This window comes from Trachurus japonicus, chromosome 21 (genome assembly GCF_045865225.1).
Source record: "Trachurus japonicus isolate A0001 chromosome 21, Traja_1.0".
Taxonomy (NCBI): domain Eukaryota; kingdom Metazoa; phylum Chordata; class Actinopteri; order Carangiformes; family Carangidae; genus Trachurus; species Trachurus japonicus.
In genome coordinates this window covers 25,066,936-25,081,577 of record NC_140927.1, presented here as the reverse complement: position 1 = coordinate 25,081,577, position 14,642 = coordinate 25,066,936, and the positions used below count along the sequence as shown (strand labels likewise).

The 14,642-nt window shown below is 43.9% G+C and overlaps 1 protein-coding gene across 5 annotated transcripts in view; it reads left to right on the top strand.

Annotated features, from left to right (window-relative positions):
* The window catches only part of sema5ba (sema domain, seven thrombospondin repeats (type 1 and type 1-like), transmembrane domain (TM) and short cytoplasmic domain, (semaphorin) 5Ba), a 184,824-nt gene that overhangs the window by 115,418 nt on the left and 54,764 nt on the right, over window positions 1-14,642 (top strand). For all 5 annotated transcript variants that reach the window (XM_085764225.1, XM_085764223.1, XM_085764224.1 and 2 more), the window contains 3 exons: window positions 7,232-7,294; window positions 8,135-8,233; window positions 8,340-8,553. In XM_085764225.1, coding sequence (XP_085620351.1) covers window positions 7,232-7,294; window positions 8,135-8,233; window positions 8,340-8,553 — 376 coding nt within the window. The remainder of the gene's footprint in view (window positions 1-7,231; window positions 7,295-8,134; window positions 8,234-8,339; window positions 8,554-14,642) is intronic.

Genomic DNA, 14,642 nt, shown 5'->3' with positions numbered 1-14,642 from the left:
GTTCTGCCAGACGTTTTTTTGTTGTTTTTTTCCAGATATTTTTAATACTTTTCCACACTTGGCTCCCACCAGTATACGGCCCAATCCCACTGCACTGGTTTACAAATCTGTCTTGACTGTAACAAGTGCCAGACAGCGCCTATTCAAACAACCATTACTCCCTTGACACACTTATTTACAATATTCATGAGTTATAATTAGTTGTCACACATGATGTTAGCAGTGTGGCAGTGAGAGGCAGCCTTATCAACACAGCGCCACATTTCAGGAACGCCATTTGCAGTCGTCGCTGCTCGCAGGCCCTCTTCACTTCATTAGTGCTTCCTGCTCTCCATCTCTTTCTCTTTTCCTCCCATCCCTCCCTCCCTCCTTCTTTCTGTTTCTCGTAAAAGTAGAATTCATTTTCGCGCCCGGCCACCATCTTTTCTGCAGTAAAAAGTGATGAATCCTCTTTCCCGCTACTAATTGTATTTTCTGCTATTTTATTTGCCCATAAAAAATTCATGTTTTTTTTTTCCCATGCCCCTCTTCCCTCCTTAAAGAAAGATGCCGCGGGCGAGATCTCCTCATTGTGTCTAAGGAGAAGTGAAATTGGGAGAAATGGAGTGTCAGGCGCAGGTTTGGTGGGAGAATTGATGGCAGCGAGTGCACATGGTTGTTGGCTTTGCTAATAGATGGAAATGTACTCGAACATGCATCTGTGGCTACAGGCGCAAATAATAAACAGGCGCTTTGGCCTTGAGGCTGTATTCAGGCATGAGAGATGGCTGTAACTCTTCTCAGACAGGAAGCTGACGTTAATTGTCTGGGAGTGATGATTTAAAATTGCCTGTTTCTTCCAATAGGCAAGTTGTAAATTGTAATGTGTAGAGGCATTCACTGACCATATTCCTGATCGATAGATTCGATACAATAGATTTCTATTGGCTGCACATCTATGTACAGGATGGTGTCTCATCTGTCAGAGCTCAATAATTATTTGAAATATTATGGAAATTGCAATAGGGAAAAGGTGCAATATCCAAATCACAGGAGCCGTATTTCTTCCTCTGATGGATCTAAAATGTGTCACAACAACCCAGAAACGAAGCGTTGTAGTGGTGATACAGTACAGAGACTTCCCAGCCTTATGAATCATATTCTCCAGACGTGAGTGAACATCCTCGTTTTCTTTCAAGCCCCAAACTAAAATCACATCATCATCATCATTTTCATAAATTTTCAGAGAAAATTAAATGCAAAAAAATTACCATTCCAAATGAAATCATGACTCACATTACAATTACGAAATCTGGCAAACTGATTGAACTTGCGCTTCCTCACTGTTGCACATTAGAGGGAAAAAAAAACTGAAACCATTTCTTTTTTTCTTTCTTCATGGATTTCAAAGGATAAGTGACTCAAACAAGCAAGAAGAACAAATGACCAAATCACTAGATGAGGATTTCACTCTTCACAGACGCAGAGGCTGTTTTTTTCGGGGGAGAAAAAGAAGAAACACACACACACACACACACACATACACACACACCTGGCCTGTGAAGAATGTGTGGAAAAAGCCCAGGTTGAGCTGCGTGAGGCACTCGGCTTACGCGTCCAGCAGCAGACTGGATAACTTGGCTGTGGTTCATCTCAGGCGGAGCTGGAGGAAGTGGTCGGCTGCTGCACAGCCAGGTGTGGTCGACAAGCTGCTCAGGTTAAAGAGGCAGAGGTCAACAATGTGTGTGTGTGACTTTTACGTCGGAGACAGTTGTTAGTTTCACATTCCCCTTCATGACCATAGTTGTTTACTTTTCAGTTCAGTCCATGAAGTGAAAAATGTATTTTTTCCAGCAGTAGTTCATTTTTTTTGTTGATATTTGTCAGATTCATGTCAGAAAGTTATTATCTGAGTTGTTTTTTTTTACCTTAAAATTGATGTATTAGATGACAACTCAACCTGCCCTCGATGGCGTTCCTAATTGTGGGTCCAAAGAAAATAGTTTGTTGAGTTTGTATGTCCCTCCCCTGAAATAAATCCTGTCAGTCATCTTGACAACCTCTGAGTGGTAACAAGCTATTTCTACCGAAGGCACCGTATGTGAGCTTTTGCAACTTCCCTGCTAGCATAACTGCTAGGGCTGCTACCAGGGATGGGTACTTTTGACAGTTGAACTGATACAGTACCGATATGCAACCGTACCTGTTTTCAGTATTTTTTTTTGTGTGTATGCGTTTATAAAAGACAAGTCAAAACTTCAGAATTTTGATTATTTATTATTATGGTTCAGTGTAAACAAGCAAAGTCTGCATATTGAGGGATCTTCCTTAACAGCAAAAGAAGGATATCTGTTTAAAACTTCAGAGTGTGCAGGTTGAGAAAGACCTGTTCACAGACAGTGGAGTTAAAAGGCAAGGCAAAGTCTCAAAGGGCTTTACATGGCATCACAACAACATCCTCTGTCCTTAGACCCTCACATCAACTGAAGAAAAACTCCCAACAGGGAAAAATTGGAGAAAACTCAGGGTGAGCAACAGATGCAGGTGGAGGTTGGTGCAGAGAGATGGAGCTCCGGTGGATCTGTGGAAACACAGAGAGAGTGCAAGACACCAATGCCAAACTACAAGGGCTCCATGTAACCAGATGTGTCCCCCAGCAGTCTAAGCCTATAGCAGCGTAGCTATAAAATGGTTCAGAGCTACCTGAACCAGCCCTAACTAAAAGCCCTGTCATAAAGGAAGGTCTTAAGTCTAGACTTAAATGTAGTTAGAGTGTCTGCCTCTTTGACCCATGGAGAGAGCTGGTTCCACAGTAAAGGAGCCCGGTAACTGAAGGCTCTACCTCCCAGTCTGTTTTTAGAGATACTGGGAGTCACTAACAGACCTGAATTCTGGGAGCGGAGTGCTCTGGTAGGACAGTAAGGAATGATGAAGTCTTTCAGATAGGATGGAGCTTTCTCATTAAGAGCCTTATAAGTCAGCAGAAGGATTTTGAAGTCTATTCTAGATCCTACAGGAAGCCAAACTGGGAGAGATGTGCTCTTTCTTATACCCTCACTGCAGCGTTCTGGACCAGCCTGAACCAGCGCGTCTGGTCCGGCCCAGCCTGTTGAGAACCGACGGCTCCGTTGTCAATATGTGTGAGAGAGATAGAGAGCAGGCAGGAAGGGGCAGAGCTCTACAAGGAAATAGGATTTTACACATTTTGTGTTCCTGTCAGCCTCCACTATCTCACAGACAGGGTGCGTTCAGGTACGGAAATGTGGTACCGTTCGATTTTATGTGAATTGGTACTCGGGGATTACTGCGGGAATTTGGTCAGTTACAATAAAAGTACCGAATTTGGTACATCATCATCCCTGCTCATCTCCAAGTTCGACTGGGGTATGTGAAGGTGAAGGGGAGAAGCCAATCAATACCTGTGACAGGTCCCTCCCTAGCTTTGTGTTTTTAAACACATAATCATGCGCTCTGAGAGCTGCTTCAGGTCGTCTTTAAACTCAACTTTATTTCATTGTATTCCACACTCTCCCTGTTGTCCACGTCAACAGACATCTGACTGTTGCAGCGAGTGAACCCTTTTCGCTCCGAGCAGCTCGTCTGCATCACAAATGAATATTAAGAGTTGAAGCGAGCGGTTCAGCGCTGAGGTGGAATAAGTGAAAATATTATTCTCTCACTGTTCTGCATGTTTGATTTGTTGCAAACAGTTTTTAGCGATAAATAAACAAACGCTCAACTCGCTGCCCACACATTATGCAGCTCTTATTCATCCTGTTGATGGCGGTCAGGCCATTCAGGGGCTGGTACAGAGCGGAGGTATTTGAGGGAGAGGATGTAGAGGCAGAATTGGTATTCTCACAGGCTGTGTGAGTGTGGCTTTGTTCCAAAGTTGTGTGAAGAAGACGAAGAAGAAGAAGAGGAGTGGGAGAAGAAGAAGAAGAGATGGACAGGGAGGAGGGGAGGGGGCCACTTTCTGGTGAAGGTCAGCGGGTTAAGCCGACGGGGATCCTTGGAGACGGGGGCCTGCCGAAAAGATGGTAATGCCCCAAGCCATGATTCATCGCAAAGGCATCCATCACTGTGTGTGAATGTGTATGTGTGTGTGTGTGTGTGTGTGTGTGTGTGTTTACAATGACGTCATATCATCAGTCAGTCCCCGGGCTGTCGGAGGGGGGGGCTGGGGAGGGGGGGGCTGTGGAGGAGCAGTGTTTTCATTTCAACAGACTAAGTGATGGACTGCTGCAGAGGGGGCAGGGCGGCTCTGTGAGTGGCAGGTGCCACACTGTTCTCTGTGCTCATGGGAAGTGGATTTGAGTTTGCTGCTGTTGACTGTGTGTGTGTGTGTGTGTGTGTGTGTGTGTGTGTGTGTGTGTGTGTGTGTGTGTGTGTGTGTGTGCTGTTTGTTGGCTGCGTGACGAGACAGACGAGCTCCTGGAGAGCACATTAGCTGCTTTCAGTTTTCTCTCCCCCCCTTTTCTTTTTTTTTTTAAAATTTCTTCGACTACTTCGTGTTCGGTGTCTGAAGCTCAAGTTTCATTTTAATTACAGTTTACTTTATATAGCTGTCCCCTGCTGCTGTCTCTCTCTCCAGGGCAGTCTGAAGCAGGTTAATTGAAGGGATCTGCTGTGGGGAGACGGGGAGATGAGCTGTAACTATCAATATGGGCCAGAGCACACTGACTGGTTGTCTACCAGCTGCAGCAGCTAAACATAGCTTTATAACACTAATGAATCTGTCTTCGCCTGCACCTCGAACCTCTCCTTACATACGGTCATAAAAGTGCAGAGGTTTTTATGTGAAGTTTAGCCTGGTTGAAGCTGCTCTAATCAATATTTCTCACATGAATAATGCATGGAAGGACTAAAACTTACAGCATCATCACTGGACTCCACAGCTCCATTCACCTAAGGATGTTTTTTTTTGTGCGTCTTTTAGTGCTTCTGGAGTCAGACCCTCACAGCTTGACTGCTCTGGATTACTCTCACCACTCTCATTAACCTCATGTCTAGCTGAAGCAACAGAGTTAACACCGAGCTAGAGAACCAGATATTTTCTGAAGGAGCTGGAAGAGACAAAAGCAGAGCTGTAGGGAGGCAAATCCTGGACTTATGTGTTCATGTTAGTTGAAAAAAAGACATTTATAATTCTATAAAACTATAACAATGATGATTAAGTTTGCTGTCCAACAAAAATATCTATTAATTCAGATTTATGCATGCATATAATGAATAGTTTTGCCCCCAGGGGGCAGAAGAACTCCTTAAATCCTTTTTTGGCTCATGTTTGGTCTCCACCACCAAATATTTCTTTTTCTTTAGCTCCTAAATGTTTCACTTTCTTCAGCAGCTAGTTGCTAAGTCAGTCTGTGAACAGTGTCTTGTATGTTTGAGATGCAGTTGTCCACCAATCGACAATCAATCAAAGGTGGCATCAGAAATGTGGAAGAATGAGTCAGTTTGCATTGTTTTGGCAGCACAAACAGTTCTGGCAGTGCAATCAATCAAATAAAACAAACAAAACAAACAAAAACAATCACAGTCATTTATGTTCTGTGAATATAAGCTTTGTGTAAAGACATTAAAAGAACTCCCAGCACAATATGCTGATGTTTGACGAGCTCATTAAGCTGTGTGTGGATAATACTGTACAGTCTGGTGTTTTTGCTCGTTAGTATGAATTTATGCAGAGGCTAACCACTCACAATCATAAACTTCTACCGCTGCAAGCGCAGATGAAATACCCCATGACCTGTGAAATAAAGACATTTTTACACTCACTGCATTTAAACTCGCCGTATTGTCCCCAGAAAGACTTTGGCAGATCTTTTAACTTCTCATTAAATGTGCTTATAATGTTTTATTTCCATTTAGATTCCAAAAGAGCTACATTCAGTGCACGGAGTTTCTAAAAAAAAAAAAAAAAGTGATTAACTCAAAACTATATTTTTCCAGCAGAATCCCTCACTGAGTCTTGGGGCTATACAGTTTTCAGTCCCTTCCGATGAGCTTTAATTAAAGCAAAATGAGGATCCAAAAAGCACAAGCGTTGTCACCGCAGGACAAATTCACACCTAAAAAAAAGGAAGAAAAAACTGAATTATCCAAGACTACATATGGGTGTTTAAGATGAGCTACATGATGGATCAGATCTGGGGTTTTTTTCTTTTACTCCAGCAGAGTTAATGGTTTGTTTGAGTCCTGGTCTTGGCTCCTGAGACACTGACCCAGTTCAGAGCCAGTCGGCCTCAGTTGGCCGCCTTCGCTGAATGTTGGGTCACAACTTTGTCCCAGTGGCCGATCGTCCTGGGAGGGCGATTGTCTGCCGTGGGTTGTCTTGTGCATGACAATAATCCCTTTGGGAGAGGAGACAATGAAATGAAGAACAAACAACAGAGGGGAGAGTAGAATTAGATGAATTGATGTTTCATAATGAGCGAAACTTTTTTTTAGATATTTAGGCAGCGTTCCTACTGGGCAGTGAGATCAGAGAAGAGGAGGAGGCGAGAGATGATAGTAAAAGAGGAGAGGATAGTAAAATGAGGCTAGTGTGACACATGGGGAGGGGTGGGAGATGGGTGGGGAAGGGGGTGGTGATGGGGGTCCCCTGGCACCTTGCACATATACAGTTTGTGCCAAGAGAGGGACATCTCTCAATCCTCTTAACAAGAGCCAGTGTGTGTCTGCCGGCCAAGCAGCGCATGCATTAGTGTGTTTGCTGTGCAGTTGTGCAGCGGTGCCACCTGCATCCATAATAAGGCCCGATGACCAAAAAAAACCCTCAACAGGAATATAATTGGCTGTACGAGTGAAAAGGGAGGAGGAAGGAGGAAGGAGGAGGTGGCAGTGGAGCGAAGGCGAGTGCTGCAAACTTTCAGAGAGAGAGAGAGAGAGAGAGAGAGAGAGAGATAGAGAGGGTATGAAAGAAGAAGAAGATGGAGAGAAAGCCATTTACATGCTAATACTGCCCTTAGCCCTTCCACTGCCTCGTTGGGTACCTTGCCCGCTACCCTCCAATAAGCTCTTGGCTGGCGAGCCGGTCGCCATGTTTACACAATAAACAAACAGCAATGAGGTTAAAGTCTTTTCATGCATCTTTTTGTGCGTGCCTACAGTATTAGCAACAGTCAGTTGTTGCGTAACTGTTGTGTAGCGTCTGAAGGACTCAGCTGACTGCTTTTTCGGCCTCTTTGTCATCTCCGTACCTTTTCTTTTTTTTATTCTCTCTCTCTCCCTTGTTTTTGTTTCCTAGGCAACAGAGTGGGCACCGGACGAGGAAACCAGGAGGTCCTGTCAGAGCAAAGGCAAAACAGAGGTAACCTCGATCCCGCCCCCAATTACAACACTTCATGTCAACGCCGCCTGGCTTTATAGAGAGGCCATCTTGATATCTTCTGGCTGTTGTGGCGAGGTCCTTATGGGCCTCACGGGAGGGCTCTGTACAGAACAGCTATTTCAGACCCTTCAATCAAGAGTTGTTTTTCTTGCAGTGAAGAGAGAGGGCAAAGGGAAGGGAAAGGAAAAAATGCGCACAAGAGAGCCCCAGAGCGAGATAGCGAGATACACAAAAGGACTTCCTTTCAAATATGTCTGATAACCAATGCTTGTTTCGATTATTTTTGCTTTGCTACGGGAGTTTTATCTCCCACTTTGCTTTTTTAGAGTGAAAGAGTGATACCAAATTCACAAAGAGACAATCAATTCTCTTTGAAACCTGTGTCACCGCAATTACCTCATTTGTTCCCCACAAACAAGGCAGTGCCATTTACAGGGGGAAAAAAAGAAAATAAAAGAAACATAAAATGTTCTATTACTGGTGAATCTATTTCACACCTTTGTTAAAGCAGATTTGACTATGTTTTGACAGACATACTTGACTTATTGTCGAGCCTCTGTCGATGTCACAAATGGGCTTCCATTCAGTTGCAAACGACCATTCATATTTTCCAACAAAGGACTCGGAAGAGCAAAAAAAAAAAACCACACGCTGGATTGCTCTGCTCTTTGGTAGCATGCCAGTCTGGTACCAGAAGACTCGGCCCATTGTTCCTCTCAGCAGAACGTCGAAGAGTATTTAGCCAACCACCTCAGCCACCAGCCTGTGCCCACTGTAGCCGTTTGAAAGCTTTTCCTCTTCACCTTCTCTTTTCTGCAGATGGAATGTCAGAACTACATCAGAGTCCTGCTGGTGAACAAGACCGAGGTCATGACCTGTGGAACCAATGCATTCCAGCCGCTGTGTATTACCCGAGAGGTACAAACAAACTGTTACTGCGTAGACATTCAGTGAGAACACTCTGTTACTGTTACCTTCTGCTTTGCCTCCCCCCTCTTTATCTCTTTCCCTCCGTCCGTGGCAGGTGGGCAACATGAGCAGCGTGCTGGAGCGCGTGAACGGCGTGGCGCGCTGCCCGTACGACCCTCGTCACAACTCCACCGCCGTGGTGACGGAGAGCGGGGAGCTGTACGCCGCCACCGTCATCGACTTCTCCGGCCGAGACCCCGTCATCTACCGCAGCCTGGGGGGCATGCCGCCGCTCCGGACCGCTCAGTACAACTCCAAGTGGCTCAACGGTAGAGTAACACAGCTATCATGTTCCCCTCGGCTCACACTGACACTTCATCTCAGCACCATTCATTTCAGCTTCTTTTTCTGCTTCATTACAAATTAATGACGATTATTTTTTTTAATTAAGTAGCTAATCATTTGATTTATATTTAATGTCACAAATCTGTGAAGTTCCCAGAGCTTGTTCTTTCCAACCAACCAAGAATATAAACAGAAAACATAGTTAATCCTCACTAGAAGACAAATGCTTTTTCTTTTTTTCTTTTTTTTTAACTTTTGCACTGCAAATAACTTCAACAATTAACTGCTTATTAAAATTGTTGATTAAATTTCATTGATTCATTCAAGTTCATTTGAGAGCATTTAAAGCACAGTGTTCTGTGAAATTAACATAATGAAATAGTCTGGAGTGAACTAGTTGGAGCTGAGCAGTGTTTTCACATCAGACGTGAGGAATGTAATGTTATAGTATTAGTAATCTGATCAGGTCTAGACTCCGGTTGGATTATCAAACAATCCACACGAGGTTAAATCATAGAGTAAAGACTCCTCGGTAAATTCCTCCTGTTACTTAAAACATTTTTCTGCCTGGAGCGACACTCCTGCCTCCAATCGGCTCTGTTGTTCCAGCCATGATGGATCAACCCGGGGCTGTTTTGAAAGGATTACAAAGTCTGTTTGGATTTGAAGTTGTGTATGAAGCACGCGGCGCAGGTTAGGCCGAGGAATTGGCGGGAATTACGGACTAGCGGAAAGCATGAAATACTGTCAATCCTGCCGGTGTCGGTGTCAATAATCTCCCTGCTGCTGACGCCGTCCCTTTCCCTCTGACCACGCTCGCAGCGCAAATCCATTCCCACACACCCTGACTCCAGCAGGAATGTAGATGGACGCCCCGCTGGAGGAGGAGGAGGCCACTGACTTCCTTTTGATATGCAGAACATCTTAGATTATGGGATTGATTGAGGTGTGGAGAATAGGAGTTAGTTTAGGCATCTTCACATAAAGGTCAGACTCATTTTCTGCATCATAGACGATGTTGAGCGGCAACCTGGATGGATAAAGAGCAAAGTCAGAGGTACAACTGAGGACAAACATACTGAGATGATTGATAGAACAAGAGACCCACGACCATAACTGTTAAATTTGAGCCTTAAATGTGACCCGTGGCCATATTTTTGTTTTAATTTCATCCATCCTTTGCAGAGCTGCTCGGGCTAATGCAGCACATTGGCTCCCCTCTTCCTCTTTTCCCACTGGGCATCGGTATCTGCTTCCAACACATGGCATGCATGAAATAGCACAGTTGGAGAAAGAGAGAGAGAGAGAGTGAGAAGAAGAAAAAAAAGTTGTTAATAAATAACATTTGAAAACAATCAAAGTAACCGGGGCTGCAGCTAAGAGCCAAACGATTACTGAAGAAATTATATGAATATAAAACAGAGAAAAAGCTGCAAATCCTCACCGTCTGAGAAAGGTAGAGCCGGCGAGTGCTTGACATTTTTCTGCTTGGCCAAAAGACCTAATCGATTAATGCATCACCGCAGTGGTTGATTAATTTTCTCTTGTGTGAGCAATGCATAATCATTAGCGCTAAATGTAACAAACAAACTGCCACATATTTCAGGTGCAGGAAGCCGGACCTTAGAGAGCGGGCCGGAAGAAAAGGACAGATAGGAGCAGCAGGGAAATAAGAAAGGCAAGAGCAAATGCCAGTGAAGTTGGAAGGTGGGAGAGTGTGACGACGTGTGTGTGTGTGTGTGTGTGTGTGTGTGTGTGTGTGTGTGTGTGTGTGTGTGTGTGTGTGTGTGTGTGTGTGTGTGTGTGTGTGTGGTGGTGAGAGAGAGGAGGGGGGAGAGTTGCGGGGCAGGGAAGAGGATGAGGATGAGAGGAGGGAGGGAGGGAGGGAGGCAGAGGAGATAGACTGAAGAGTCAGTGAGCGACGTAATTATTCCTCACGGCAAGGAGAGGGTGAAATTACAGCACACAGCATGCTTCACACCGGGCGGGGACTTCACCCTGCCTGTGTGTGTGTGTGTGTCTATATATGAGTGTGTGCGTTTGTGTATATTGACTGTATGCATGCTGTATGTGCATCCATGTGTGTCCACCAGGCTCTGAGAGAGAAAGAGTATGTGGGAGGGAAAAAGATGAGTAGCTAAGTAGATCATGTCCTCATCAGCATAATCACAGCTGGCCGCACACACAGTCAAGCACACGTGTTGCACGCACACACACACACATGCCGTCACAGACAAAGGCTGCCTTCCTTCATGGCTGATTCTGTGAGGGTTATGGAGTTGTGCTCCCGGTGGATTTTTTGGGGGGTGTGAATGAAAATCTAATTTCCAGCTCTAAGCCTCTCCAGCTCCGGAGAACCAAAGGCGGGGAGGAGGGGAGGGGGGGGTCCTGGATCTAATCAATCTGTTCCCTTATTGGATTGGTAGCCTGCCAGGTGCTGACCAACTGTTTCCCATCATGCACCTGAATGACATGAATCTCAATTCAGATTGGAGTTATTTGCTCTCGCTCTCGTCTCTCTTTTGTTGTGGCACATGTAGGCCAGAAAAAACCTAGTCTTTGTATATGAGCACATACAAATGTGACATTTCAACCTCAAAATTCAAATGAATGTTTCCATAAATTACATTTTTATTAGCCTAAAACAAAGTGTTTCTTCTCTGCTGCAGTTTCTGCATGTTTTTATCATTTAGTTTTGGCCACTCGCAAGAGGTAAACAAAGGAGACGATTGAATATTTAATAAAACGCCCAATTTGATCAATCTGTTCCACATATCCATCATGGTGAGATCATTTTATTGACGCACATGAGCTGAGGAACAATAGTCCACATTGTTTTTTGGGTGAGTAAAGAGTGTGTTTTGTAAATCATGGCTGCGTCACTCACATTCACTCAGGCTGCAGGTTTTCTGTTCCTCTGCATCTGATCCGACCAGCACTAACAGCTGGTGAAGATCACAGCACCAGAACTGTTTGAACCACTGAACAAATCAGAGATATGTGACTGGTGTGCAGTTTCACGGATGCCAACCTTTGTGAAAAGTTGCCAGTGAACTGGATCCTGGCACCAGTTATGCCTCCAAAAAGTATTTGGCAAAACTAATTATTACTATATAAATATATTTTTTTGTAGGAGTACTCTTCGCCTTCATGCTGTCCAGACACATGAATAACCTAACAGAACACAGATAGCAAAGCCAAGTGAACAAAGAGACTTAAAAATAATTGAATTCAAAGTCATAGTAGTAGTAGTAGTAGTTGGGTATTACTCTTCCCTTAATGGATCTTTTAGGATCAGATGGATGGATCAGTAGACCAAAAGGACAGTTAATTGTTTCTGGCTCCTGGGGTAATAAGAATCCCAGTGTGAGCTGGAAAGCCTGATCTCAGTGCTGTGATAAAGGCGAATGTCTGTGTGGAGATCTCTCCACCACCATGGGATGGTCATAGTTCCTAGGGATTAATAAAGTATTTTCTATTCTATTCTATTCTATATTGACAAATCCTGGACAAATAGAATTAAATCAAACCTTAATTTATAAGTGAGAGACAGAAACTGCACAGAGTGAGCTTCACAGGGAGCCACTGGTGTCATTTTTCTCCAGCCACTTCACTGTGCAATCAATATTCACTTCATAATGAAAAGTTAAAGCAAAAAAAAAAAAAGCTCTATTTCCACTTTAAATAGCCTCAGTGTTGATGCTGTAACAGTATCTGGTCTGAAGCAGCATGTGATGGTAATGATGGAGGCTTCTCTCCTCCAGCACCCAACCTGCCTGCCAGATTGAACAATCTGTTTACCACTCTGTGGGGTGCTGGGAAAAAAAAAAACCTCAGCTCATCACATTTGCACCCACACACAGCTTCAGCAATATTATGCAGGATCTGTCAGCTCCACCTGCCCTTTGGCTGACACGCGTACACTATACGCACAGACACAGGTATGTAAACACAGAAATACTCCTGTGTGCATATGCATAACAGCTCAGGCATGTTGCACACACGCACACGCATGCACACGCACACTCTACATTTCAATACTGAGAGACATGCATAAACACATTGGCTGCTTTACATGGCCTTTATCTGTAGGGAGAGTAGCACTCGTCTCCTCAGCCTCAGTGCAGTAATTGCCAGTGACCCGGCAGACATGACACCTCTCGCTTGTTCATCTGCCTGCTCATCAGGAGCTGTCGACTCACTGCGGATGTGCTGTACATTAGTGATCAGTTTTTTTTGTTTTTTGTTTTTACATGGTTGATATAAACATCAACTGATTGCCTACCCCTGGGTGATATGATGCATAACAGTAGTAATGGTGGTAATGAATCTGCTGGGGGTTTGTTCTTTAATGACATTTCTGATTGTTAAGGCTTTGAACTTTGATAAGAGGAGCTGATGTGTATCTGCATTTCATCAGATGTAAACTGGACGAGTTGTTCAGATCACATTACTGCTTTCAACCTTTCTCTCTCCACACATACACACTCTGGCAGAGTAACCACAATCATCAGGGTGTGAGATAAATTGATTAGTTTCAAAAAGTCTGAATCGCTCCCTCGGCGGATTCTCTTTGTTGAAATTGCTTCTTTCTTTTTTCCATTTTTTTTAAACACCTCCATCTGTGGTCAGTCCAGACCAGTGGTTGTTGTTGGAGTTAAAGCTGCTGCTGCTGCTGCTGCTGCTGCTGCTGCTGCTGCTGCTGCTGCTGCTGCTGCTGCTGCTGCTGCTGCTGCTGCTGCTGCTGCTGCTGCTGCTGCTGCTGCTGCTGCCTCTCTCTCTCTAACCACTCGGTTTCAAAACCTTATTCTCTTATAAAAAGCCTCAGTGGCCCCTCAGGCACATCCCATCACAGCTGCTAACAGGTCATCTCTGCACTGAGTGAGTGTGTGTGTGTGAGTGTATTTGTGTGTGACTCTGTTTACAACATCGACATCCCACTTGTGTATTGTTTATGGGTGCACATGCATCTGTGCAAATTAAGGCTTATTCCTCCATTTGAGCTGGTGTGTATGTGTGTATATGTGTGTGTAAGCATGTATCTGAGTGTGTGATAGCACTTACGATAAATGGGTCCCAGAGGGAAACTGAAGTGACAGCAGCAGAGGAGCTTTTTTTTTTTTTCCTCGGTTTCTTCATCATAGTAAGAAAACACAGTGGTGGAAAACAGAACCTGATGTGACGAAGCCTCATCCGGCTCAGCGTCAAAAACAGCAACAACAACAGTGCACATTTCTTTTTTTAGACGGATCAGCGTCAAACTGCGACTTAAAATCTGAAAAAGAGGCAATTATCCCGTTAGGAAAAAGAAGAAGTGGGATTTGAGATTGATGAATGAATCTGGTGACAATTACTGACTTTTATTATTTCAAAACTGGAGACAAGAATTATGCCAAGTTAATATCTACTAATTAAATGTCTATAAAATGAAATGTCTGCTCTGGAACTGCATTGAAGTGGAGGAGCACTTCCAGTACACTGAGCCCTCTTGGCAAATGAGACACTCATTATATGTGTGATTATTACTGTGAAGCAGAGAGAGTTGGAGAAAGAAGTCATTGGTTACAGTATGACACCTTGTAGTTACCACATATACATATACATATATATATATATCAGAGGGAGTTACAATGAAGACCTGCTTCTAATCAAAAACTTGTTACATTCTGGGGTTGAAGTAAACAAAGACTAAAACCATTGTGGATCCCAGACGGAGGCTGAAATAGTCTCCGGGCAGAAACCTCGACAGCTCACCTGTTAGAGCTCGTTATATCATTTAATCTTTGGCCCGGTTTTGAGTCTGACCTACAGGATGACCCTATGGATATGTCATTTTGGTTCCCTCTCTCTATTTTTCTCACAGTGACCTTCAACTGTACTTCTCCAATGTGTCAACTTTTCATGAAAACTCTGGTTGAGAAAAGGTTTTTTTTAAATACATACTGTGTTTTTGAAGATGTAAAACTGTTAAATTTTGTTAAATCTGTGATTTGTACTAGACGGTGGCACTTATTTCACCTAATTTATCCAGATCCATTATCACAGTGCTCATTCACTGGGGTGTATTTGTTTG